General features: G+C 41.7%; 1 protein-coding gene across 4 annotated transcripts in view; it reads right to left on the bottom strand.

Annotated features, from left to right (window-relative positions):
• The window catches only part of RANBP3L (RAN binding protein 3 like), a 41,769-nt gene that overhangs the window by 3,250 nt on the left and 12,653 nt on the right, over nucleotides 1-25,866 (bottom strand). For 2 of the 4 annotated variants that reach the window (XM_063128151.1, XM_063128148.1), the window contains 13 exons: nucleotides 24,675-24,730; nucleotides 23,569-23,605; nucleotides 21,844-21,921; nucleotides 21,227-21,301; nucleotides 18,908-18,979; nucleotides 17,580-17,716; nucleotides 16,056-16,138; nucleotides 15,279-15,363; nucleotides 13,378-13,480; nucleotides 10,185-10,318; nucleotides 9,581-9,701; nucleotides 8,693-8,835; nucleotides 7,739-7,925 (listed from right to left, as the gene is read on the bottom strand). In XM_063128151.1, the coding sequence (XP_062984221.1) occupies nucleotides 7,739-7,925; nucleotides 8,693-8,835; nucleotides 9,581-9,701; nucleotides 10,185-10,318; nucleotides 13,378-13,480; nucleotides 15,279-15,363; nucleotides 16,056-16,138; nucleotides 17,580-17,716; nucleotides 18,908-18,979; nucleotides 21,227-21,301; nucleotides 21,844-21,921; nucleotides 23,569-23,605; nucleotides 24,675-24,730 (1,311 nt within the window). The remainder of the gene's footprint in view (nucleotides 1-7,738; nucleotides 7,926-8,692; nucleotides 8,836-9,580; nucleotides 9,702-10,184; nucleotides 10,319-13,377; nucleotides 13,481-15,278; nucleotides 15,364-16,055; nucleotides 16,139-17,579; nucleotides 17,717-18,907; nucleotides 18,980-21,226; nucleotides 21,302-21,843; nucleotides 21,922-23,568; nucleotides 23,606-24,674; nucleotides 24,731-25,866) is intronic. The other 2 variants (XM_063128150.1, XM_063128149.1) reach the window with 2 other exon arrangements.

Genomic DNA, 25,866 nt, shown 5'->3' with positions numbered 1-25,866 from the left:
CAGCCTTCTCCAGCCTGGTGCCCTACAGATCTTTTGGATTTCAATTCCCATCATTCCTAACCAGATAGCTAACAGTCAGGGATCCTGGGAGTTCTAATCCAAAACCTCTGGAGGGCACCAGGTTGGGGAAAGTTGCCCAAGTCCATGGTCACACATCTGTTTTTATGCACAAAGAGCATTGGGAGGAGGGGAGGATTACGTCCATGATTGATTTTGATTTATGCTGTATTTCTATTTTGTCTTTAGAGTTGTTAAAAAATAAATCAAGGTTAACAAATAGATTTTCCATGTGTCTGTTTTTGGATTGCCTGTAGATTTTCTTTTCCAGTTTGCTCACCATCATATACAGATGTATATACTATTGCCTTATAGATATATCAAAAATGAAACAATAAAGCCACAACTATAATCTAGGAGGATAACAGTGTATCTTATTGGATGGAGCAATGACCTGGAATGTGGGCAGTTCTTGGTACAATGCTGGAAGGAAGGAAAGGAAAGGAACCTCTCGTGCAAGCACTGAGTCATTACTGACTCTTGGAGGGATGCCAGCTTTCGCTGACGTTTTCTTGGCAGGCCTTATAGTGGGGTGGTTTGCCGTTGCCTTCCCCGGCCATGATTACCTTTCCCCCAGCTAACTGGGTACTCATTTTACCGACCTCAGGAGGATGGAAGGCTGAGTCGACCCGAGCCGGCTGCCTGAGAACCAGCTTCCACTGGGATCGAACTCAGGCCGTGGGGAGAGTTTCAGCTGCAGTAACTGCTACTTTACCACTCTGCGCCACACGAGGAACTACAATGCTGGGGGTTAGTACAATGCTTAGTACAATGCTGAAAAGTAAAACTTTTCAGGCTGAACAAAAGTACTCTTGAGTACAAAGCAAAGGGGAATTTTGAGCGCCTGGAGCACTGTGAGCATTCACATCTACCAGTTTTTCAAAGACTTCATTCATATATTATCCTTTTTGTATAAATTTGAGAACAACATTGGTTGTGGAAGGTTTACATTGCATGTTGATAGCGGAAAATACAGAAGAATCAGAGATTATTTTTAAGTTTCCACCACATGCTGAAGAGGCAACCTACTTTTGTTTGATTTTAAACAGCTTACCTCTTCAGCAGTAAAAATGGCTGCAGTGGAAACTTAAAAACAACAACTTGGCTGATTGTTCATGAACAAACCAATTCATCCTCAAGGACATAGATAGCCTCGGTGAATTGTGGCTAAAGACACCAAATGCAACACGTCAATTTTAATTTGGGAGGATTTCAAGTATCATCCCATATGGTGACTACAAGCGAAAGAAAAATGTAGCAGTTTACAAACTAGAACAATAGTTCTTAGTACAACAAAGTTTCCATTCCAGGCATAGCATCAAGGCTCAGCCGTACCACCAGGAGTGGATCTACACATAAGTGAATAAACCTCTTATAAACGTTTTTAATTGCGTTTTCCATCTTATCCCGCCACATGACGCTTAGTTTTTATCGTTTTATCACTTACTGCTCCTGTCGTTATATTTTCTGATCTTACCCATATAAGTAGCTGTATATTTTCTGTAATGTGGCCGATTGTGTCGTTAAGAAACATTCCATTATTTTCAAATGCTTTCCCTTAGCCAATCACCTTCCTCAGGGGTGTTTCCTGTGTTTCCCGCCCAAATAGCAGCCCTTTTAACTCTTTCTTGCCTTGTGTTCCTCTTTGCAGCCACAACTTCCCTTCCCCTTTCTATGATCTGCATGTGATGTAAACAGTGGAAATCAATGGCTTTTGCTTTATAGTAAATCCCCTAACCCTGCTGGAGGCTCCCTGCATGTGTATGGGCATTGTTCAATATGTGTTTACTCCGAAGTAAGACTCTCTCTGTTCAATGGGCTTTCCTCAAAGGGAAGCCAGTATGTGATGTAAACAGTTGAAATCAATGGGATTTACTTGAAAGTAATACCCTAACCATGCTGGAGGCTCCCTCCCTCCGTCCCTCCCTCCCTCTCGGAGGAGGGGCAATGGAAGAAAATAGGAAGCGGGAGGAACAAACCGCAGACGGGGGATTTGAGGAAAAAACTATTAAAAATACATTGTGTGGCCCAGATCAGCACATATCAATGGACAACACAACGGTAAGAAACGTTTTAATAAATACATGTGCCCAGGGATGTATAAAATCGTAATAAAATAATATGTTTAATGACTCAAAAAACGACGTTTTATATATGTGTGTAGATCCGGCCCAGGGCTCATTCACTTGCTCATCCCCAAATGTGATATATGCTATTATTGCCTACAAATAATGGACTTCTGCAGGACAAATAGGCCGATCTCTAAACATACACAAAAAATGGCTCCTGTCAGATGCCAGTGTAAGAATGTTACAAACTCCCAAGATGCTTTGCTGCTGACTTGGAAGTCAACATTATTGAATAAATGAACATCAAAGGAAGCCTCCATTGTGAAATTGCTGGACTAGAATTCATCAACAAATTTGATTCTATTCATTTAGGACCCAGTGAAGAAGATAGCGATTCTCTCTCCCATTCCAGGTGTTAAATTAACATAGCAAAGATGAGAAGACTGTGTTATCACCAATTACTAATGCCAAGTATGTTCATGTTGAGTATGTTGTATGTGTTTATTTTATTTATTACATACTCATCCCATCCATCCTCCAGGGAGCTGAGGACCATGTATAGAGTTCTCTTTCCACCTATTTTATCCTCAGCACAATCTTATGACATGGGTTAGGCTGAAAGATAGTGCCTCACTCAACATCATCCAGTGAAGCATTATGACTGAGTGGGACTTGAATCAGGGTCTCCTGTTTTCCTCCCCCAACATGGTGATTTGTTAATGGGAAAAGCTGTGCCTGGCAATTTCTACCAGTCACGCAAATCTAAAGGGAGCAGGCAAGATTTTGCAAATGTTAGTATTTGGAGCAAGAGCACAGCGAAGTTGGAATGCAGACCTTGTCATGATTAGAGCAGGGTCAGCTAGCAATGGCATGGAAGATAAGCAGAATGAAGTAGACATAGTGAGGATAAATAATATAAAGCAGGAACTGTCACAGGGTTTGCCAAGGTTGCTTGATAACAGATGGGGACAGGGTGTCAGCAGTCACCTGGAGCTAAATGGAAGAGGAATTTGGACAGATGGGCTGTAAGGAATTGCCAGGATTTATATTACTTCAGACTTGACTCTTTTTATCTTTTTATCTTTCACACACACACGTACACAAACACTGAAGCCCATCATCACAATGAAAGGAATTTGCACCACAGTATGCATGTCGTCCAAGGCCTGTGGCCTCTGACCAGCTAACCTGTAACTGTTTTTCCCAAATCTGTGTCAGAGGCCTTCACTTGTCAACATGATTGTTTAACTTGCATGTTGGCGCTCAGATTGGATATTGCCTTCCACTCTGCAAACAAATTTCAGCTTTTTAAAGAACGTCCTCTGGAAAGTCACCCAAGAGTTTTCAGAACGATTCTTCCAGTTAAAGGGAGAGGTTATGAGCTTTACCACACCAGTGTTATACTGTGCAATCACAGTGAATTGTGTGTAAAGGACTCCGAAGTTTTCCATCTTATAATCTGCTTTGACTGTGAAGTACTCCCATGCATCCTGCTTTAATTGTGCTATAAAGCCAAAAGCCCTGACCTATTTTGCTACTAGTTTTTGAGCGAATCATTTGTTGTTTTCAAGTGGCCACTGGGGGTGCAGGAGCAGGATTTGATACTCTTAAGCTTCAAATTAAACAAATGCTTACATCTGCGTAAGTTTTAACGATAAAGACATCAAAATTGGCACAGTAATAGATATTAAGGAGAGCTTTAAGCATACCAAATTTGAATTGGATTGGGTCATCCGTTGATTTTTTATTTATTTTTTACACTTCCCCCCTTAAACCCTTTTCCTGGTATGCAAAGGATCTTAGAAGCTCTGCCTCCCGGGGTGTGATTTAGCTAACAACTACAACAACGGCGACAGCTTAGCGCTGTAGGGGATAATTCAAGGGAAACAGGTACGTGGGATGAAGCTATGTATATGAATGCTGACTGAAGTAGTATTTTAAAGGGAAGAGGACACTCTCTGGCATAGCTCTTTTTATAATTTGAAAATGTCACACTCAGCTCTTGAAGCTTTATTGCCACAGGTTATTTTGTTACATCAGCCTTCTTCACTCTTGGTGCACTCCAGATGTTTTGGATTACATCATCCCCACCCCCCAACATACACATTTTTCAATGAATAAAGTGGCATTTGTGCTCATTTTCCCCAAATGTACACTTTTTGTGTGTGAACAACATTGCAAAGGTAAAAAATGTATGGATTTTGATGGCAAACTGTGTTCCAGTCTGTGTTTAGGTTCAGGACGTGCGCATTGAAATGGGAACCAAACAAATTTCTGACCTATGCCTAATGGTAACTAACCATCCAGCAGGCATTATCCACTTTGACAACAGTCCCACCTCTTGGCCATGTCACTGCTAGGTCAAAGCCACCTCACGGACGCATGCCCAGAATTTAATGTGGATGGAGGGGTCACATGGCAGAACTGTGGGAGATGCTTTAAGAAATAAATAAGGGCTAAAAGGACTTTCAGAAAATGCAGCTTTTCTAGAGGGAAGATGCAGATTCGTGACAACGTCCAGTGTCCCAGTGGACTTCAAACTGCTCTTGCTCTGCGTAAATTGCTTCTGGAGGTTGCCCTCAGGTGACTGCCCTCAGGTAAACATTATTCCAACCTGAAGGGAGGATTAGCAGTTCAAAATAAGTCTTCCTCTCCCTATCTTATATATATACACACACTGCATATATTTAAAATACCAGTACATGTGAAGATTCAAGAGGCTGCATTGACACATGGTGTGGTGAGCATGCATATGTACATACAAACTATCAATAATTATAAGCTCTGTACAAAATAATTGCATTTTGCATAGTGAGCCTATTTACACAAAAAAACAGATTTTCACCTGTGCAGCAGGCCTTTTTTCTGTGAAAAATAGCTCTTCAGCAGTATATTGGAAGATGCTTCAGAATCTCTCCTGTACACTCCATTTTTTATAAGCAATCAACTTCCAGAAGCCAGCTAGGTGCTATTCACACTGCTTCTCTTGATTAAAAGTGCAGTCCTGAGAGTTTTTTGCTGCCTAAGGCGGAGAACAAGATACCATTCCCCCTACAGAGGCCAACTGGACGGGCCATTTAATCTTACTCAACTTTTGCGGTGGGACAGCTTCCTCCACCTCACCTGAGGTTTCACATATTGGGCCCAGGGCATGCCACAAGGAACACACAGTTCTGTCCTATTTTATTTCTTTATTAAAACATTTATATCCCGTCCTATATCACAAGGATCTCAGGGCGGCGTACAGATAAAATCAAACATATAAAATAGAATAAATATACAATTCTAAAACAAATTAAACCATTAATATGTTAAAACCAATATGAAAATTTTAAAACAGTAAAATCCAATTAAAACAAGCCAGCGTGCAGGCTGGTGGGATAATCAGGGGGGCTGCTGCCAGTGCTGTCTCCACACCGCCCATCATCTCTTGCCTGAAATGACCAACTCACTCTGCCTAATAGTAAGACCGGCCCTGCTGTAAATGTTCACCTCTGCATCCCCCCCACTCTGCATTTTAGCTAGATGGGTGTTTTTGCCCATCTAGCTGAAGCATCAGGGAGTGAAGGGATGGAGGCTCGGGAAGGCTGGGGAGAACTCCTACTAGAACACTTTCCCTTCTCTCTGAAGTCACGTTTGCGAGCTTGTAGAGGCAGCTATTGCGGTTCTCTCTGAGCTGGCTGTGAGGGGGAGCTGGAGGGGGTGGGGAGCTCGGACCCCTGGGTTGGAGGTCGGAATGTTGTCACCAGCCTCGGATCCAGGAATCCAAAAAATCCTATGGCCCCCCCAGACAATGTCTAGGGGCCATAGGATTGCTAACTAAGGCTTTATATTAAAGTGAGGCATTTAGAAAAAAAAATAAAATGTTAAAATAAATTGTCTGCTTGTACATAATCCCCCACTCCCACACATGCACGCATGAAATAACAGAAGGGATGACTAGTTCACACCTTATTTTAAGATGAAGGATGTTTATGAAAGGAAACTCACAAAGCTGCTCTCTGCTGTCGTACACAAACACCACATGTTTACAGAAGGAAATATCTCCAGAATGTTAGTAGATAAAAACTGAAAGAGGAGAACAAAGAGTGTAAACTGTGATATATGTTTATTAAATGAAAGAGAAATCTTGTTACTGCTCTTCCAATGGGGCTTATCCCAGATAATTTTCCAATTGATTGTATTCGGTGAGCTGAATTCAACATTGAAGAATAGTGCCTAGTGTTTAACTACAGTTCTTTATGCTCTGATCGCTTCTTGGATGTGTTGCTGCAACGTGTTATACATGGGGCTGCCACGTTGTTTGGTTATGGAAGGTCACAGTGTCCAAGACTGAATGGGAAGTCTCCACAGTATAGAGTCACTACAGCCCTCTCTTAAGTGGGTCCTACATCACAAAGGGGCAGGGACTCTGCTGTAGAATTCCGATGGGAATTGGACCATAAAACTTGCCTTGCAAGAACATAAGAAGAGCCATAGGTCTATCTCATCTAGCACTCTGGTCACACTATGGCCAGCAAGCTGTCGACCATGGACCCACCAGCAGGACATGGTGCAACAGGACAGATAAAAGGAAGTACTTCTTCACACAGTGCTTAGTTAAACTATGGAATTCATTTCCACAAGATGTAGGCCAAGCAGGATATTGCACTATGAAAACGGTATATAAGAGGCAGGGGATACTAAAGGCAAAACTGAAGTACTTTGGCCACATAATGAGAAGACAGGACACTCTGGAGAAGATGCTGATGCTAGGGAAAGTGGAAGGCAAAAGGAAGAGGGGCCGACCAAGGGCAAGATGGATGGACGATATTCTGGAGGTGACAGACTTGACCTTGGGGAAGCTGGGGGTGGCGATGGCCAACAGAAAGCTCTGGCGTGGGCTGGTCCATGAAGTCACGAAGAGTCGGAAATGACTGAACGAATAAACAACAACAAAGCCACACCAAGCAGGATATAGCACTATGAAAGTGGTATACGATATGTGTCAATGGGCCCCAACAGTTGGCAGTGCACTTCAAAAATGCTATAAAGTAGTAGTGTGGCTTCTGCCTTTTATATACCGCTTTCATACCACTTTCATAATGCAATATCCTGTTTGGTGTAGATTAGGCTGTAGTGATGGCCACCAATTTGTGCGGATTTAAAGGGGATTGGACAAATTCCTGAAGGATAAGGCTACTAGTGCTAATGGCTATATGCTACCTCCAGTATCAGAGACAGTATGCCTATGTACACCAAGTGCTGGGGAACTTGGGAGAGAGGGCACTGTTGCACTCATGCCCTGCTTGTGAGTTTCCCATAGGTAGCTGGTTGGCCACTATGTGAACAGAATGCTGGACTAGATGGATTCTTGATCTGATCCAGTATGGTTCTTCTTAAATTCTTATCCCACCACATTTGAAAAATAAAGGAGAAAATTGCAGCAGAGTTATTGGGCTCTCCCTACTCCCAACACACATAGACAGCAAAGCCAGACCCCATTTTTTCCGTGCACATGGGTACTGGGTGATGCCCTGCAAAATCAGGGTTTGGAGCAGTCTCACGCAAAGTATATAATATGGGGTTTGAACAGACTTTGGCTGCTTATGCAAAAATAAAGTTCCGCTTACCCGATTTGTTGTCTCTCACTGGAGTCATTTTTTCATTCTCTTCGTCATCACTGTCACAATTTAGTGGCTGACTATCTGGCTCTGGTTCCACCTGGTTTGTATCACATTCCTGCGTCACACAGTTTCTCAGTGCGACAAGTCGGTGGTGAATTGCTGCATACAGAGACCCGGCATCTTTTGAGCTTGCCTGTGTTAAGACAAAGTGAATGGTGAATCGATGAAAAGTTGAGCAAACTGAAGAAAGATTCCAAAATGACTGAAAAGAACCAAGTTCCTTGGTTGAAAAATTGAATTGCCTATTTATAATCTGGTGAAACTAGTAGTTCCTGCATGTTCCCAGGAGGATTTTTAATTAATGAGCTTGTATGTGCAGCGGAGGAGAGCACACACATCCCTACCACCACATGTATGGGTTAATAATGCACAAAGGTGGTACAAACACATTCACACATATTAGTGTAAATTCCACACGTGCTAATAGTCTGAGAATGATTGGATGAAAAGACGTGATGTTAGAGCAGGCACTGTTTGGCATGGAACTGTCAAGCAATAGGAAACTGTTTGGTATGGAGCAAATAAACATAGTTTTGCTATTAAAACTCAAGGTTTGAGCTTTTCCGAAGTTTCGAAATTTTCTGCACACCTGCAAAGCTCAAGCTTCATTTTTTAAAAAATGAGGAAAATCTGTCTGGTAGATCTTTAGTAATATCTGTTATGCTAACTTATTCTTATATAGATGCACGTACAACCGGTTTGCATGATCTTCCTCTTCCATTTTTTTTTGCATGGGAAGGTTTGTACAAAATCAAACCTACATTGTACACATGTAACAGTGTTTCACATGCTACCTGGTCCCCAACTGCACAAATTCCCATTGACTTCAATGGGATTTACTTCTAAGTAGACCTGCTTAAGATCGCACACTAAAAACACTTCTTTATTTTTAGCTCTTACCTGTATTAGAAACACTTTGACAGTACAATCCTCCAGGTCTGTTGCTGTGATGCACAGACTCTTCCGGTTTGCCCTTTTTATGACCATCTCAGTCCAGAGTTTGGCGTTAAGAATGAGCCTCATGCTTCCTTGATTTCGCATGACTATAAGTAGGAGAAACTGAATATTAAAAAGAAAGGCAAGGAAATTGAAATCCCTCACTACAAAACTCAAGTTACTTCCATTGCCTTCACTCTCTTAGTGTTTAAAGTCTGTGTTTTTTCCTCCTGTTATTATATAGGAATGCTAGTATTTTATATCTCTTTAGAAATTTTACATTGGGCCTGTTCACACAATCATACAGCTCTCTATGGCTTATTTAAACAAGGGTGGGCTGCAGTGTGTGCCAGTGGTCATTTTGAATATTGAAGCGACAATCTTGGAGATGTGTTCCTAAGATGATGATGATGATGATGATGATGATGATGATGATGATGATGATGGTGATGATGATTTTAGGCTGGCATGCTATAAAGTGAAAGACTGCCCTTCAATGCCATCATGTTTTGGTTACAGAAGAGTGATTTTTATGATTTGGGACTCAGACCCCACCTCTGTTCAGTCTTTAGATTCTTGGCCAAGTTACTTTTCTTTTAGTCTCACTGGTTTACCTTCAGGGGAAAGAACCACAACCACCCTGGCATCCATTTTATGAATGGGGAAGCCCTCCCCTCATGGCAGCCATTTTGTGAGAGTGCCCACAACACTTTCAAAATTCCAGATGTGCCCACTGACCCCACCCCAAATTGGGGTCCCTGCTATAATAAGTACAATTTAGATGTGTTTGCACATTTTCTGCAATAATGTATATGGGGAAAAGATAGAATTAAAGATGAAATTAATTCTTACCCAACCTTGATTGCAACATTCCACACTGATTGCTGGACATATCATTAAGTCTCAGGGAGCCGCTGCCTCTTTCAATCCAGGACAATGAGGCTTTATTAAATAAAAAAAGCCTGCAATTGATCTAAGATTGGAAAACTTAATATGAATTGTCATTCAGGGTAGTTACAAGTCACATTGTAACTTTCAAAATGATTGATTATTATTAATGATAAATTATTAATTTAACTACAAAATGGCAATTGATCAATCACAAATGGATATTAGGTTTATTCACTAATAAACCAGAAAAGAAAGGAAGAACATAAATCCCTTCATGTAGAACATCATTTCTCATTCTTCTCCAATTCTGGGAAGAACGTAGGAATAAAATGAACCTGCAAAGTTAGCAAATTAAATAACATGGTAGATGTACACCAGGAAGAGATTATGTTCTTGAATCAGTAAGTGGTCCCAATGCAGAGAAAACTAGTAGTGTGCTTAAGTCCCTTTGACATCAATGATGCAGGTTAGTCAAAAGTCATAAGGCCACTATGTTAAATCAAGGTAGTCTGTTTTTTAAATAAAATAGAAGTGTTCCCAAATAAATCTTTAGCGAAAGAGATACCTGCAACACATTGTGTTCCGCTTCTTCTCCTGTTGTAACTTCAACTTTATCAAACAAGTATCTTTGTGTTGGTTTGCTAGATACATAAGCAGCTGCCGCTTCAACTAGTGTTGTATCCTTGGTAAAAACAGGTGCTATTAAAGAAGAAAGAGAAAAATAGAAACAGAATAATAGAAAATCCTGAAATGTCTAGAGGACGAAATTGGTTGGCCACAGTGCAAACAGAAGGTTTTTCAAGATGGACCGTTGGTCTGATCCACATCTTATGTTCTTAAGAAGGACTTGAAATATTAAAAATGAGTTGGATGTTATGTGTTTCTCTTCAGACTGCCTTTAACTCAGAATTAACTAGCTTTAATTTGTATTTCATTATGCACATCTATGTTTTCTGGCTGGCTCAGTGGTAGAGCACAGTACAGTGGAGGCTGATGGCTCTGATTTTGGTGGAGCTGTAATTTCATTCTGGATTTCAGTCAGAACCAGCCAGAATTCTGAATGAGCTATCCAAGGTGCTGGATCCAGTTTTGGGATAGGGTTCAGCTCCTTGGATAGCTCATTTAGAGTATTGGCTGGTTCTGACTAAAGCCCAGAATGGAACCACAGCCCCACTGAAAGCAGAGTCATCAGCCTCCACTGGCACACTGCCCTGCATGAATAAGGGTCCAGGTTCTATCCATAGCATCTTTAAAACAAAGGTTCTGAGAGGTAGCAGGACTGGGAAAGGCCTCTGCATGCAGCCTTGGAAAGCTTCTACTAGTCATAGAACCACAGAGATGGAGAGGACCTTGAAGAAGATCTAGTAGCATCCACATGCTTGATACAGGTAATCCAGAGCTAGATTGTCCTTAACAGATGGCTATTCAGCCTCTGCTTGAAGTCCTCCAACAAAGGAGATTCCACCTGCTGGTAATTGGTTCCATTGTTGAACTGTCCTCGCCATTAAGAAGGTTCTCCTAATGTTCATCTGAAACAAAGTAAGTACTGGGTTGTGATCTGAGGCCATAGTTAGACAGGACTTTATCCCAGGGTGATCCCCAGGATCATTCCTGTGCATCCACATGATGAACAGGGGATCCCGAGATCAGGGAGGGATGATCCCTCCCTTGCCCTGGGATATAGCCCTCCCCTTTGGCCCCGGTTTTTCCACGGTCCCGGGCTGAGCCCAAGACCGCGAAAAGCGTGGCCGGATGCCATGAGTTGATCCGGCTCAGCATGATTCCTCGTGAGGAGCTGGGAGGAGTGCTGTGCCCATTGGGGGTAGGGTGGAGGGAGCGGGGAAAATAAGTTAAATTTTTAAAAGGATTTACCTTTTGCGCACAAACGTTCGTGCGCTGCTGGCCCTTTAATCTAAAAAAAAAAGTGGGCACAACGCCTCTCCTTCTTAGGTCATCACGCGTTGCGTGTAAACAAAGGAGGGATCTCGCATTAAACACAACATGAGATCTTTCTTCCTCTGTCGCAGGATAACAGGTAGGTCTAGCTAAGGCCTAAGTCAGTATAAGTCAGTTCCGTACATTCACATGGCAACAGGGATTAAACCTGTTGGCTTTTGGTTACCTTTCAAATTAGGCACAGACGGGGATGCACAGGATAAATCCAAACCTGACATCCCTTGAAAGGTCCCATTGACTGAGGAAGAGGGAATCATGATAGTCGGGATGTACAGATTTTGTAAAAACTTTTCCGTCTATGTTTTGCAGATTATCAGGTGCCTTTCATTCCGTTCTCTACTCACTGGTGGAATCAGCCTTTTTTCCAGTTGCATAAATTTGCATTTGTGCACATTCACTCTTGCGAAGATACTCAAATTTCCCCCCAAACATGCATTTTCATGCTTTAGCCTATGGGGGAAATGCTAATTTTTGCCCTGTTTTTTCTTTATTTTACATATTTTCCTACAACTAAATTTGTGTAAAATTCTGGAAAGTAAAAAAAAAAAAAAAAAGCAGCCTGCAAGTCTGCGGTATCTGTGCAACATGAGAGAAGCTGGTCTCCTGCTGCATCTGTGGACTGTCATTCAATTTCATTGTGGATTTCTCCAATAGAGCGCATGTTTTGCATACAGAAGATCCCAGTCACCAGCATATGAGGGGAGGGGCTGTGGCTCAGGGGTAGCTTCCTATATTCTTATGTGTGTGTGTTTTCTAAAAAAGGATCAGGAAATAGGTGATGTGAAAGACCCTGGAGAATGGACTACTGCAACCTTCTTCTCTCTGGCCTTCCTTCATCTCACACCAGTCCGCTGGTCTCTGTCCACCACTCTGCCGCTAAGATCATCTTCTTGGCCCGCCGCTCTGACCATGTCACTCCACTTCTGAAATCTCTTCATTGGCTTCCAATTCACTCCAGAATCCAATATAAACTTCTCCTGCTGACCTTCAAAGCTCTTCACGGTCTAGCTCCTGCCTATCTCTCCTCTCTCATCTCACACTATTGCCCTGCTTGTGCTCTCCGCTCCTCTGATGCCATGCTTCTCGCCTGCCCCAGGACCTCCACTTCCCTTATTCGGCTTCGTCCTTTTTCTTCTGCTGCCCCTTACGCCTGGAACGCTCTTCCAGAACACTTGAGAACTACAAACTCAATCACAGCTTTTAAAACTCAGCTAAAAACTTTTCTTTTCCCTATAGCTTTTAAATATTGAGTTTGTTCTAACTCTATACTGTTAGCTTCACCCTACCGGGTGCCTGGTTACACTTCCCTGTGCCTGTTTGCATTCTCCTTCCCTCTTTATTGTTTACTACAACTTTATTAGATTGTAAGCCTATGCAGCAGGGTCTTGCTATTTACTGTGTTATCTGTACAGCACCATGTACATTGATGGTGCTATATAAATAAATAATAATAATAATAATAATGACTATCAGTCGGAATAGATAACACTGGACTTGATGGACACAATAGTCTAACTTGGTGTTCGGCAGCTTTCTAATTGACTGGGGCTTTGCTCTTAGATCACTCTTCCCCAAATCAGTGTCCTCCACATGCCTTGGACTTCAACTCCCATCAGCTTCAGCCAACGTGGCCAATGTCCAGGAATGCTGGGATTTGTAGTTCAAAGCATATGGACGACACCAGGCTGGGAAGCCTTGTCTTAGATTATCGACATTGAACACAATAACAGCACATACAATATCATGAAAAAAGCAGCACGGTAAGGTTTACGCTATTTCATTTGCTAAGGAACACCACTTACTTCTCCGAGGAGAACTGGTATGAACGCCTGTGGTAAATGTTGATTCTTTTTCATTGTCATGTGACTCTCCTTTAGAATACACCTCTAAGGCATTCTCAGGCCTCTAGGAAAATTGGAGAAAGAAGTTACAGCTGAAGAAATATAACTGTAACTAGAAGCATTTCAGATATTGATGATATTTGACATTTTTTAAATGCACTGTGCTGGAAGATGAATATCTGTGGTAAAGTCAGATCTTATCATCATTGGCTTGATTTGTATTATAATTCTCTGCTTCATAAACCATGACCTGGCTTAATTTCCTGATTTGTTAACCAACATTAAGCTAACCATCCTAGGTTCAAATGTAATGGAGAACTCTGGCTTAATACAAGCCAAGATCTTGGCAAAGAAGCACGCAAGGTAGGAGTACTTGGCCCGAACACTCATTCCAAGCTACATAACCATTATTTATAAAGCTGGGAATAATACTTCAAACCAGGCCATTGTCTATATCACTGTGCACAAGATAGCTGTTCCTACTGTTCTTCCACATACCTGTAAGGCATATAGCGATGGTTGGCACATAATGTAAATCCATGCTGTTTTTTGTTGAAATCTGGCTTGTTTTTGTATCCAAACCCATCCCTGTGAATGAACCATGCTTTGTTAACTAGCTATAAACCAAAAATAGAAGCTATGGCTTGTTGTTGGCTGCAAAGTCTGGGTTGTTTAAACCATGGATTATTGTCAAGTCTGAACCTAGGACCATGACTTATCCCTAGCTTGTTTGAGCTGCTGTCTGAACAGCAGCCTGAAAATCAAACCACTCTGAAGGCTGGTAAAATGGGTAAATAGGGAAAAGAAAGCATGTTTGTCTGCAAGACATGGCTGAAGCAACAAACTATGGTTAGCATAACCATGGCTTGCTGTTGAACATAAATGCAGCCATGGAAAATTAGCACATCTCATTTTTTACTATTAGGACATTTCACACTGAGGAACAAAAACTTGTTTAATCACATGCTATCCTGTGTTTGAGATTTGCAGATCTAGACCTAGTTTGCACATAACAACAACCCATAGTTATACGATGGTTTAGCTATTAGTTATTAACAATGAACAACCCAGAGTTCACAAACCAACAACAAACCATGGGTTCTTTTCCTGGGTTGTTCATGCTTACCAACACATAGTTAAAGAGTTCACATAGTGCAGGGTTCACATGTAACGACAACCCACAATTCAACAATAACCCATGATTCAATGACAACACATATTCAATCCATACTCTGAGGCCTTAGCTAGACCTACCTTTTGTTGCGGGAGAGAGGAGGGGAGACCTCCCGTTGTGAATAATGCGAGATCTCGCCCTCATTTACACGTAAGGTGCGACGACCTCAAGAAGAGAGGCGTCGTGCCCGCCATTTTAAAAAAAATATTAAAGGGCCAGCTGCGCACAAATGCATCAGCGGAAAGGTAAGGGTGTTTTTTTGTTTTGTTTTGTTTTAAATTACTTTCCCCGCTCCCCCACCCTAACCCTGATGGGCGCAGCGCTCTGAACCCTGCCGCATAGGCTTACAATCTAATAAAATCATAGTAAAACAATAAGGAGGGGAAGAGAATGCAAACAGGCACAGGGTAGGGTAAGCAGGCACAGGGTAGGGTGCCTAGAAGATATATGGCAGGGATGCAGATCACGTGGCCCTCCAGATGTTGGTGGACTGCAGATTCTATCATCTCTCACCACTGACTATGCTGGTTAGAGGTTGATGGGAGTTGTAGTCCAACAACATCTGGAGAGCCAGATTTTCCCCACCACTGATATATGGTGCAATATATTGCTGCGGATATAAATTCAGCTGAGTTACTTTTCCTGATCTATTCCCCACCAGAATGAGACTAAAATCTGTAATACTTACCAAAACTCTTTCTACTATGTTTTCTCCAAAAATGAAGTCAGAATGAGTACTGTCTGAGAATTTTTTGCCTTCAGGTAACTGGCTGCTTAAACAAAAAAAGAGAAAACGACATCAACTTTGGGTTTTGAAAAAAGAAAAATTAGCTAAGCCAGTTAGAATATAGGTGTACTAGGGGCTCATCTACACCAAGCAGGATATTCCACTATGAAAGCAGTATATAAAAGACAGGAGCCACACTACTGCTTTATAGTGGTACTGAAGTGCACTGACAACTGTTGGAGCCCATGACACATCTACACCAAGCAGGATATAACACTATGAAAGCGGTACATGGTATGTGTCAATGGGCCCCAACAGTTGTCAGTGCACTTCAATATGGCTATAAAGCAGTAGTGTGGCTCCTGCCTTTTATATGCTGCTTTCATACTGCTTTCATAGTGGAATATCCTGCTTGGTGTAAATGAGCCCTAGGGCTTTATACTTTCTTTCCTGGCAAAGACACAGAAGTTCTGCCAGAAATCCCCAGTACTAACTACAGTACTTTCAGTAGGCTCTACTGCAATCATTCGCTCTTGCTAGAACACATAATTACGGCATTATCTTAGGTGACCAGATGCAAAAGAGGACAGGGCTCCTGCACCTTTAATAGTTATGTAGGAGAGGGATTTCAGCAAGAGTACCTTGCCAACAACTACATTTGCTGAATATCCCTCTTCTGCATAAGAGGACCCATATTTCTGGTTATTCTAAAACGGGAATAGACTTCAGTGAACTTACCCTGTTGTTTTAGGGCCTGAAATGTGAAGAGAGTGAGCTGTTTTTTCTGAGCTATTTATCCAGGAAAATGTGTCTTCAGATACCTAAAAAAAGAATTAATTGAATCAGTTATGCTTCTCTTGGACCATAGCTAGACCTAAGGTTTATCCCAGGATCATCCTGGGTTCATCCCTGCCTGAGCACTGGATGCCCTGTGTGGCACTTAGATGAACAGGTTTGACCCCAGGACAATCCTGGGATAAACCTTAGGTCTAGCTATGGCCTTGCTCTCTAAAAAAGAAAATCTGAGATGTCAAGCCATATAGAAGCAGATTAAATAAAAATAAATAAATAACATACAGCATTGCTAGGTTTGTAGAATAGCAATCCTCAGTTGCTTTATTCCACTGTAGTAGTGATGTCCATCGCTGGGAAATCCAATTCTATTTTGACTTGACAGAATTGCGTGTCATGTATGACTCAATTTGAGTTGTGAGCTGAGCTGCAGGCTTTTCCCCAAACTCTGGGAATGTCTTTGGCACATTTTTCCAGCAGGTTGTGCAATTTGAATCCATCTCTGGGCAATTTACAAAAATTGCTGCCAAATTTGCATGCATTTCTGATCAATTTGAACAAATCATGACCAAATTTGTGCAAATTCGGCCATAATTCGCACACATAAGTTTGCTAACATTTCAGAACCTTCAAAATATGTGCAAAATGCCCAGAAAAATCTGCAAACTGGCCCAACTCAAGGCTCCACAGCAAGAGACAAGACAAAGTCCAGGGGATCAAACCTAGGAAAACACATCAAACTCTACCTGCCAAAGGGATTTCTCTGAAATCCCTACTTTAGTGGCATTAAAAATAAGCAGAATGTTACTAGAAGTAAGCCTCAGTACCTGCTTTAAAACCACTTTCACACAAGAATGTAAGCTGGCTCTTATATTTTAATGCCGGGGACTCAAATGTGGTGGCTCTGGATAATAGTGTGGCTGCAGACATCTCTTGTGACACCCACCTCCTGATTTTTAACATCTTCTTTCTTAGATTTATTTATTCATTGGATTTTTATACGGCCGAATAGCTGAAGCTGGTTTCACATGTCTAACGTGTGAAGAGGGCCACACAGAACCTGCCAATGCCCTCTTGTCTGTGTAACTGGTGCATGAACCTGGTATTCTTTTGCATATGATACACCCAATTATCAAGGAAACTAATGATATATTTTGGGAGACATCAAGGAGATAAAGGCTGCTTCCAGATGGAAGGCTCTGAGTGCTACAAATCAAAAGACATTGTGCACCTATGCCGTCTTTTCCTCCTTAATGATAAGGGGAAAAAGACAGAAGATACAATGAGAAAACACAAGAGGGTTACAAACAGAAGACCTCGTTTGAGCCCCCATCAAATTTCATGTTTGAGGCAGGATGATTGCAGGATAAAAACCTTGTCTGGAAGCACTCAAAATCCCATTCCATAAAATATTTTTAGTCATGTATGGAACAACAGCAACAAAGACTTCCTATTCACACAATATTTTACCTCAGTGACTACTTCAGGTTTATCCTCCAGAACATTTTCAGCACCTATCTTCATTGCTAGTCTACATCTAGGAGTTTGTGGAGGTTGTAAGATGGCAGGCCTTAAAACATCCCATTGTACATTAACTGATGGAAAACCTTGCAAAATAGAGAGAAAGAGGGAGTTTAATTTTTATTGTCACTTCCTGTTGCATACCTTTCTTTTACAAGAGTTTTTTTTAAAAGTCACTCTAACTAAAAACTAACCCTTCCATTATGATAGTGGTAATTTCCAGAGCTGTAGCCGTGTTAGTCTATAGCAGCAAAAACAACAAAGACCGTGTTCAGACAACACGCTAAGCCACGGTGGTTAAGCATTTTGAGCTAAACATTATGGCTCAACTTGTCATGTGAACCATTCCTAACCATGGTGGCTACATAAGCACAGTTTAAACTTGTTCACTAACCGTTTGCTGCAAAAGGGTTAGCAGCCTAACCGTGGTTTAGTGTGTTGTCTGAACAGGCTCTACTGACTCTCAGAAGTGAGGATAAAATAGAGAAGAGGAGGACTATGTAAGCCACCTGGAGTTCCTTACATGTTGTCTGAACAGGCCCAGAGAGTCTTGTGGCACCTTAAATAACGCCTTTATTTATTCTGGCATAAACTTTCATGGACAATGTCACCTTCATCAGATTCAGGAAGTGTCAACCTCAAATTGGCCAATCTATCATAATGGTGTTGTCAATTAGACATCTGTATTATTTTTACTCTAAGAACATTGCAACTCAGCCATCTTAAGGCTTTCCAAATTTTTTGCTTTGTTTTTCTGAAAAGCTCTTTTCTTTACCTCTGCACACTAAAGCTGAAACAAGAGTTTCAAAATTTCAAAATCCTGCATGGATGTATATATGAATATGATCACACACAGGGCAATGGCATTCCTGGTTAACCACGAGTTATGGGGTTTGCCTGCATGGGGGTTTAAAGGGGGCTGGAGATACCTGCAACCTGATCTTCACAGTTTACAAGTCCCAGCCAGTGGAGGCTGGTGGCTCCAATGTTGGTGTGGCATTGAATCCGCTCCGTGTTTTAGTCAGAACCAGTTAGAACTCTAAAGGAGCTATCCAAGGTGTGAGTTCTGACAGTTCTGAAATCCGGAGCGGATTCACCACCCCACTAACCTCAGACCCATCAGACGTCACTAGTCCCCGCAGCTTCCTGACATGAATGGCAGCAAGACCTCATGTGCTAGAGAGGCTTTCCCCAGTAACCTTTATCTTTTCCCTTCACCTCCAGTCTTTAAACAGCAAGTGGGAGTGGTCCTACTATGCTGTGATCATTCTACTTACCCTTCTCTGTGTCTTTCACACCTATGTTCTTTTGTAGTAGTGCAGAGGTCATGAATATGTTATTCTTCTTTACTACAAAGCAAATGTTTGTCCAAAGTGTTCAACAAAATCGGTTTTCTGTTCCAATTTTACATTTTCACAAAATACTTCACTATAATGTGCAAGCTTCATTCTTCCGAACACCCCAAGATTTTTAACATGAAATGCTTTTTTGCAAACTAATTTTTTTACTAGAGGGTGAAGATATGGGGGACAATGCCAAATTCTTGCCCAGTCCATAGGGGTGTGCAAGGGGTGTGCCGGGTGTTCCCAGGCACACCCTAATGTCTCAAACAACAAGTGCCAAACTGAGGGGGCATTAAATAGGGATCCAGAGGGGGATCCAGACACAGCAGGAATGGTCCTCCAGCTGCTTCACTGCTGTGCAGAAGAACTGCTGCCTCTGAGAGAGAAGCATTGCTCCCAACAGCAGGGATGAAAAGGAATCACTCTGCTGGGAGCCTCTCTGCCGGGAGCTGCATTTCAAAGAGGCCAAAAGGAGGAGCCCAAAAGCTAATATTGCTTCATAAGCCCCTTCTCCAGCCAGTCTCACCATGAAGCCCCACCAATGCTGGGGCTTGAGCACTATATCCCATTCCCCGCCTCACCTGCAACAGGCCTCCCATGGTCAGGCAAGCTGAACACAGAGTAGGGCATCGGTGTCTACAGTGTTTAATAAATGTCCTTTATGACTGAGTATCCAATAAACATTTACCTTTTTAAAAAAATCCCTGGGTGCACACTCTAATAAAATGTGTTGCACATGCCTTTGGCCCAGTCTACAAAACCTCAGAAGAACTCTGCTATAGATTTATGTGAGTGAAGAGTCTGAACATATGGGCTAACCCCAAAAAGATGAACCGTGGAGCCAATAACCTCATGGACAGAATAGTTGACGATGGGCTGGAGATGGATGACAGTTTTTAAAAGTGTAACAGGATTAACACACGTTATATTAGGTGGAGGGCTCTGATCTTAGAGCCCTCCATCCATCCATTTTGTCTAAGAGAGCAATCGAACATCTGTTTAGATAGAACAAAGTCCTACAACACCCAGCATTCCCCAGCCAGCCATGAGGGAAGTCAGCTGTGGAAAGCATTGATTTGATAATGCAATCTGTCCTCCCCACCAGATGTTTTGACTACAACTCTGACCATTGGCTATGATGGATGGGGCTGATGGGAGTTGTAGTCCAAACTATCTGCAGGGCACCAGGGTGGGGAAGACTGGAATGTAACAAACACAGTGGTAAAGTACCTGCTGAGTCTTTCTGCATTGAGCAGGGTGTTGGACTCGATGGCCTTGTAGGCCCCTTCCAGCTCTGCTATCCTATGATTCTATGATTCTTCTGCTTTAATGTTAAATCAGATGGGCTGATGGGAATGATCTAGTTAAAATAATCTGGGCGTGATTAATACTAATTTCATCTTTCGTATCATTAAACCCATAAACTATTTTCACCCGAGGCAGTAAATCACTTGTTGTACATGGACGTTGTCAAGGATTAAGTGGGCTCAGAAGATAAATTGAATGTACATTCCCACCAGCAAAGGTTTTACATTATTGAGAATGTAACTAGTATCTAATAAAAGTAATTTGAGAAAGAGTTGATTGAAGCCTAATGTGTGAAGATGCCCCCTTTGAGGTAGGAAACATTTACCAATGAGCCAAAATTCTCATTCTCTCTTTCTCTGTCTCTCTGGGCATTTCTCCATGAGACTTTTATATTGCACATTTACCAAGACTTCTGCTTCTTTGCAGGGTTCAGCTCCTTTACATATGCTTTTTCCTCTAAGTTTCTTTCCATGCCTTTCTATAAGTTTCATTATACAACCACTAGATGGTGCTGTGGTATAGTGAGATTGTGCAATTACACAACTTACTTTCTGCCATTTCTAAATAATACAAGACTTTTCTCTTTAGGAACACCCCACACCCTGCAATAATTGTTATAAAGCAGGGGAGAGGGCCTGGAGGATAGCAACATTGTGTAAAAGACAGTGAGTGAATAGTCATGAGTGCACAATAAAAGCTTCATGTAGAAAGGTTCTCTGTCTCTCTCTCTTCAAAGAGAGAAAGAGAGAGAGAATTTTTGTTCATTGGTAAATGGTTTCTATCTCAAAAGGGGTATCTTCACACATTAGCCTTCAATCAACTCTTCCTTAATTTACTTTTATTAAACACTAATTGTTGGAGAGAAAGAGGGAGGGAGAGAGATTTTTTAAAAAATAACACTTCTGGTCCCCCGAACTGATTTTATGTATTCACTAGTTAACCTACCTGGCTGGGACGGTGGAAATGTTGGAAGGATGGTAAAGGAAGATGATCTCGCTCGCTTTTGGGAGAGAACACTTTCTGAAATTACAAGAAGCAAGTCATAATTTTTCCCAAGAGTACTTTACATTTTAAAATTTTAGCAAACATAATTAGACCTGTATGCAAACGTGAAAATAGTAGTACATTTCTTTGATAACAGAACATGGCAAATATTAGGCATGAGATTTGTTATATTGTTGGAATTTCCATCCCAACACCATCCATTGCACCATTATTCCATCATCATCCATTTCAAGCCATGCTTAAATCCCTTTGAAATCAATGGGAATTAAAGCACACCATTCAGCACTTAATTCCAATTGAGTTCAGTGAGTACAGGTCCAAATCAAATTTAGGCCTAATCTACACCAAGCAGGATATCACATTATGAAGGAGGTACATAAAAGGCAGGAGCCACACTACTGCTTTATAGCGGTATTAAAGTGCACTGACACCTGTTGGGGCCCATTGACACATACCTTATAACGCTTTCATAGTGCAATATCCTGCTTGGTGTAGATTAGGCCTTACTCTCAATGTAAATACATCTCTGAAAATTAAACAGGGTTAAGAAGTCTTACCTCTATACAGTTGGGAGTCTGAGGATTGAAAAGAAAAAGATGAAGATCTTGCACGCTTCCTGGAACAATCAGTGGAAACTAAAGAGGGGAGAAAAAACACAACACATCACCCTGAAATTCAAGTCCTTTCAATTGCAGCAATATGTTACATCGAAACAATCCAAGAATTCTACACAAGACAAACGTACATTTGTTAGGGTGCAATCCTATGTGTTTAGACCCAAAAAAACTCTGACAACTCCCAGCATTCCACAGGCATTTATGCTGGTTGGGGAATGGTGGGGGTTGTAGGACTTAAACACAAATAGGATTATTTATTTATTTATTACATTTCTATACCGCCCAATAGCCGGAGCTCTCTGGGCGGTTTACCTTAATGACCTTAATTTACGCTCACTGTTTGACTGCTGTATAGTTGTCAGGGGGTAACTGGCTGGTCAAGGGACCTCTCTAAACAAGAGGAGGCGATCCTGGGCCCTAGCTCAGAAGAGGGGCAGATTGGCGGCTTGTCCCTTTGTGCAGCTGAGTGGGAATTACTGTAGCTTCAGCTTGGGAGTGCCATGACTAGATGTGATTAAAGCCTGTGGTTGGGTCCCTCCTGGGTTTCTATCTCTGAAACTTGTACCTGTGGCCATGTCTACACCTCCCGGTGTTCCGGGAGGGAGCGGGGAGGATCTTACGATATGCTGATCGCGAGATCGTCCCCCTACATTCACACACAGCATGTGACATCCAGGGAGGAAGGAGGATGTTGCACCTGCCATTTTTTTTAAAGACACGAGCTGGAGCGCACGAGTGTTCCAGCGAAAAAGTAAGTGTTTTTTTTAAAAAAACAAAAACAAAACCCGACCCCACTCCCCACCCACTCCTGATGGCCCTGGATGCACAGGGACAATCCCGGGACAATCCCTGGTATATCACCCAGTATAGACATGCCCTATGTCTTCCACCAGGTGGGTTATGAGCAAAGAGGACCTGCTTCGTGAAGGATTTGGTGGGAGTGAGTTGTTGTTGTTTGTTGTTTTTTATTATTGTTGTTGTTGTTGTTGTTGTTGTTGTTGTTCCACCTTTTGCCCAATACTGGGCCTCAAGGTGGCCTTACAAAATTTAAAACATACATTTTAAAACCTATGAAAAGAAATATACAAAAGTTACAAAACTGAGCTGTCTTCCTGTTTCCTTGAGATCTAAATGAGGTCTCATTCCTCAGTGCCAGTAGCTTCCCAGTGAATCAAGAATGGGGGTACAAATCAAAGAAAGGCAGACAATAATGCACAAGATTTAATCAAAAAGCTGGCATTTCTTTATTCATTTTTGGAATAACAACGTATGCAGGTTAAGAGATATGTGTTTATTATAGCTGAATTTAATACATTAACACGTGCATGTGGGTGTAGACAGATATGCAATTTTATATAAACTGAATAAAAAATATGTTTTGTATATACAGAGGGGTGGGGTTTTTCTGTTTTGTTTTTTTGCATAGACAAGAGAACTCACTTCCAAAAAGGGACAAGAATCTATCCAACATCTGGTTTGGTGCCAGGCCAGATGAGACAGAGAACTGCATAAGGATATAACTTGGCACAGCAATATCCAGTGCCAGGAGTGAGGAGGGGCCGAAAGCCTGTGATGTAGACAAATCTCCAACCACCAAATAAAATGACATTACACCTTTTACAATGAGATTGTGGCATCAGAATTCTCAACTAAATTCAAGATTACCATTTTCAGTCTTGCACACAGGGTCTTCTGCAGGCCGCTGAACACAAAGAAATATTAGTTAGACCTAGGGTGAGAGTTGCCAGGTGTTAATTACTTTTAGAGATACCCCTAGTTTGACACAACGTTCATAGGTCCTGAAAGTATAATTGAGATTATCCCAGTTTCCCCCAACTTCATAGCAGGACATAGAAGAAATGCTGAAAATTTATCTTCAAATACATTTTATTGGTCTATGGCACAAAGGCCGTTACAACCACGACAATAAAACAAGGTGTCTGTATGACAGCCAAAATTCTTACAAACTCAGAGGGAGAGAATTCATATAAAAGAACCAAACTGAGATAAAAGGCTGAGATTTATACTGGTGAAAAAATGCTGCAGACCCTAGTAGCAATCATAAAAGAAAATTATAGCAGGTGGTTTCCCTCTGCAATATATGCCTGATTTCTTTAGAAAATTTTGGTGGATTCTTTGAGCTGCTGCAGCAAAGATTGCAACCTTGATTATAATCACTTTACTATAATGTGCTAACAGATCACAGATAATATCAGCAGTGGGCCAACCTGCTCTTGCTCTCAGATCTCCCAGAAAATAATCTCTAATATCTTGATACAAGGAACAATGTAACAAGTAATATACTACGGCCGTAGCTAGACTTAAGTTTTATCCCAGGATTGTCCTGGGGTCAAACCTGTTCATCTAAGTGCCACACAGGGCATCCAGCGCTCAGGCAGGGACGAACCCGGGATGATCCGGGCATAAACCTTAGGTCTAGCTGCGGCCTACATCTTCCACCTTCCCTGCACCACAAATACATGTCCGCTAAGCACAGGGAATCCCTTTATACTTCTCCTCCAGATAAACTGTAGGCATTGTTTGGAAATGGAGCTCTTGTGACTGAGAAACTTGTTTTTCCTGGATTTGTGATCATGTAGACACCCCTATACACACACACACACACTCATACATATGCATGCTTTATGCAAACACTCAACTGATCATGCGTAGGCCTGCCTCTGCAATCAGACTTTACACACCATGTGCATTCACTTACCCTGGATAGGTTGTCTAAACCAGGTGTAAAAGGAAGGGGCTTCAGTTCTTACCTTGTAAGGCCGTTCCTTCTTGAAAATAAATATGGGCTGTGCAATCACTGATCTGTCTGGAGAAGAAGAAAGTCCTAATATTAAACAGTGCGTGAATGCAGATATATATCCATCTTACTACAAAGAAGATATTTCCGTTGATATGGGATTTCTGTGTGTACTCTGGGAAAGCAATCTGTTTTCCTTTGAAACCATGTCCCCTTCAAATCCATAAACACCTTTTCCATTCCCTCTTGCGGATGCAGCTGTACTAGGTGAACATGCAAAAACTACAATGAAGAAGAGGAATGATCTGTATCCGTAACGCACGTCTGCATTCTTATCTACAATACTTGCTATTCTGCAAGATTTTAGCTTAAGCAGAGATGCATAAAACTATAGCGTATTTGCTACTTCCTTGGATTTTAACTTTGTTTTTGTTTTCTATTTTAAATTTGCCACTTCAGCCCATGATATTGACTTTATTCAATATTAAAGTATGATTAGTATTATGCCACTTTATTGTCACTTTTTAAATGATACAGTTGTTTATGGGCCTCTTCAGACAACATGTTAAGCCATGGTTAAGCTGCTAACCCTTTTGCAGCAAGTGGCTAGTGGGTGTGTTTAAACCGTGGTTATGTATACACCATGGTTGGGAATGGTTCCCACGACTCGTTAAGCCGTAACGTTTAGCTCAAAATGCTTGACCACCATGGCTTAGCTTGCCTTCAGAACAGGGTCAATCTATACATTGTGTTTTACAGTTTCCCCTAAGGAAGGTATCTGAAACATGTGGGAATCATCATCATCAGAGGGTGAAGTTCGCCAAGCTTTCATCAGCCCTTGCGCCCCCAGACTTTGGCTTACTTACCCATGAGCTGGCCCAACTTAATGCAGATTGAGCCCACAATTTGCACAAATTGCGGGTACAATTCGCAAAAACTGCAGCCGAAATGTGCGCAAATTATGCAAATTCCACCCTCAAATTGTGTAAATGTCAATTTAGAGGGTGGGTGTGTGATGAGAAGAGTTCCTGGATTCTGGGAAAAAGCCTTCATCTGAGCTCACAAATGCAAGCCAAGCCAGGGGCTGTGGGGAACTTCTTCGAGCTTAAAACAGCTGGATTTCCCTGCAACGGCCATCCCTACTGCTGCCTTACCAGGGAGCAAAGGGTTACTCTCTTAGAAGCAGTAATCACAGGGTCATCATC

This window comes from Elgaria multicarinata, chromosome 6 (genome assembly GCF_023053635.1).
Source record: "Elgaria multicarinata webbii isolate HBS135686 ecotype San Diego chromosome 6, rElgMul1.1.pri, whole genome shotgun sequence".
Lineage (NCBI taxonomy): Eukaryota > Metazoa > Chordata > Lepidosauria > Squamata > Anguidae > Elgaria > Elgaria multicarinata.
Note: the sequence above shows the minus strand (reverse complement) of the source record. Positions and strands in the feature narration are given on the sequence as shown.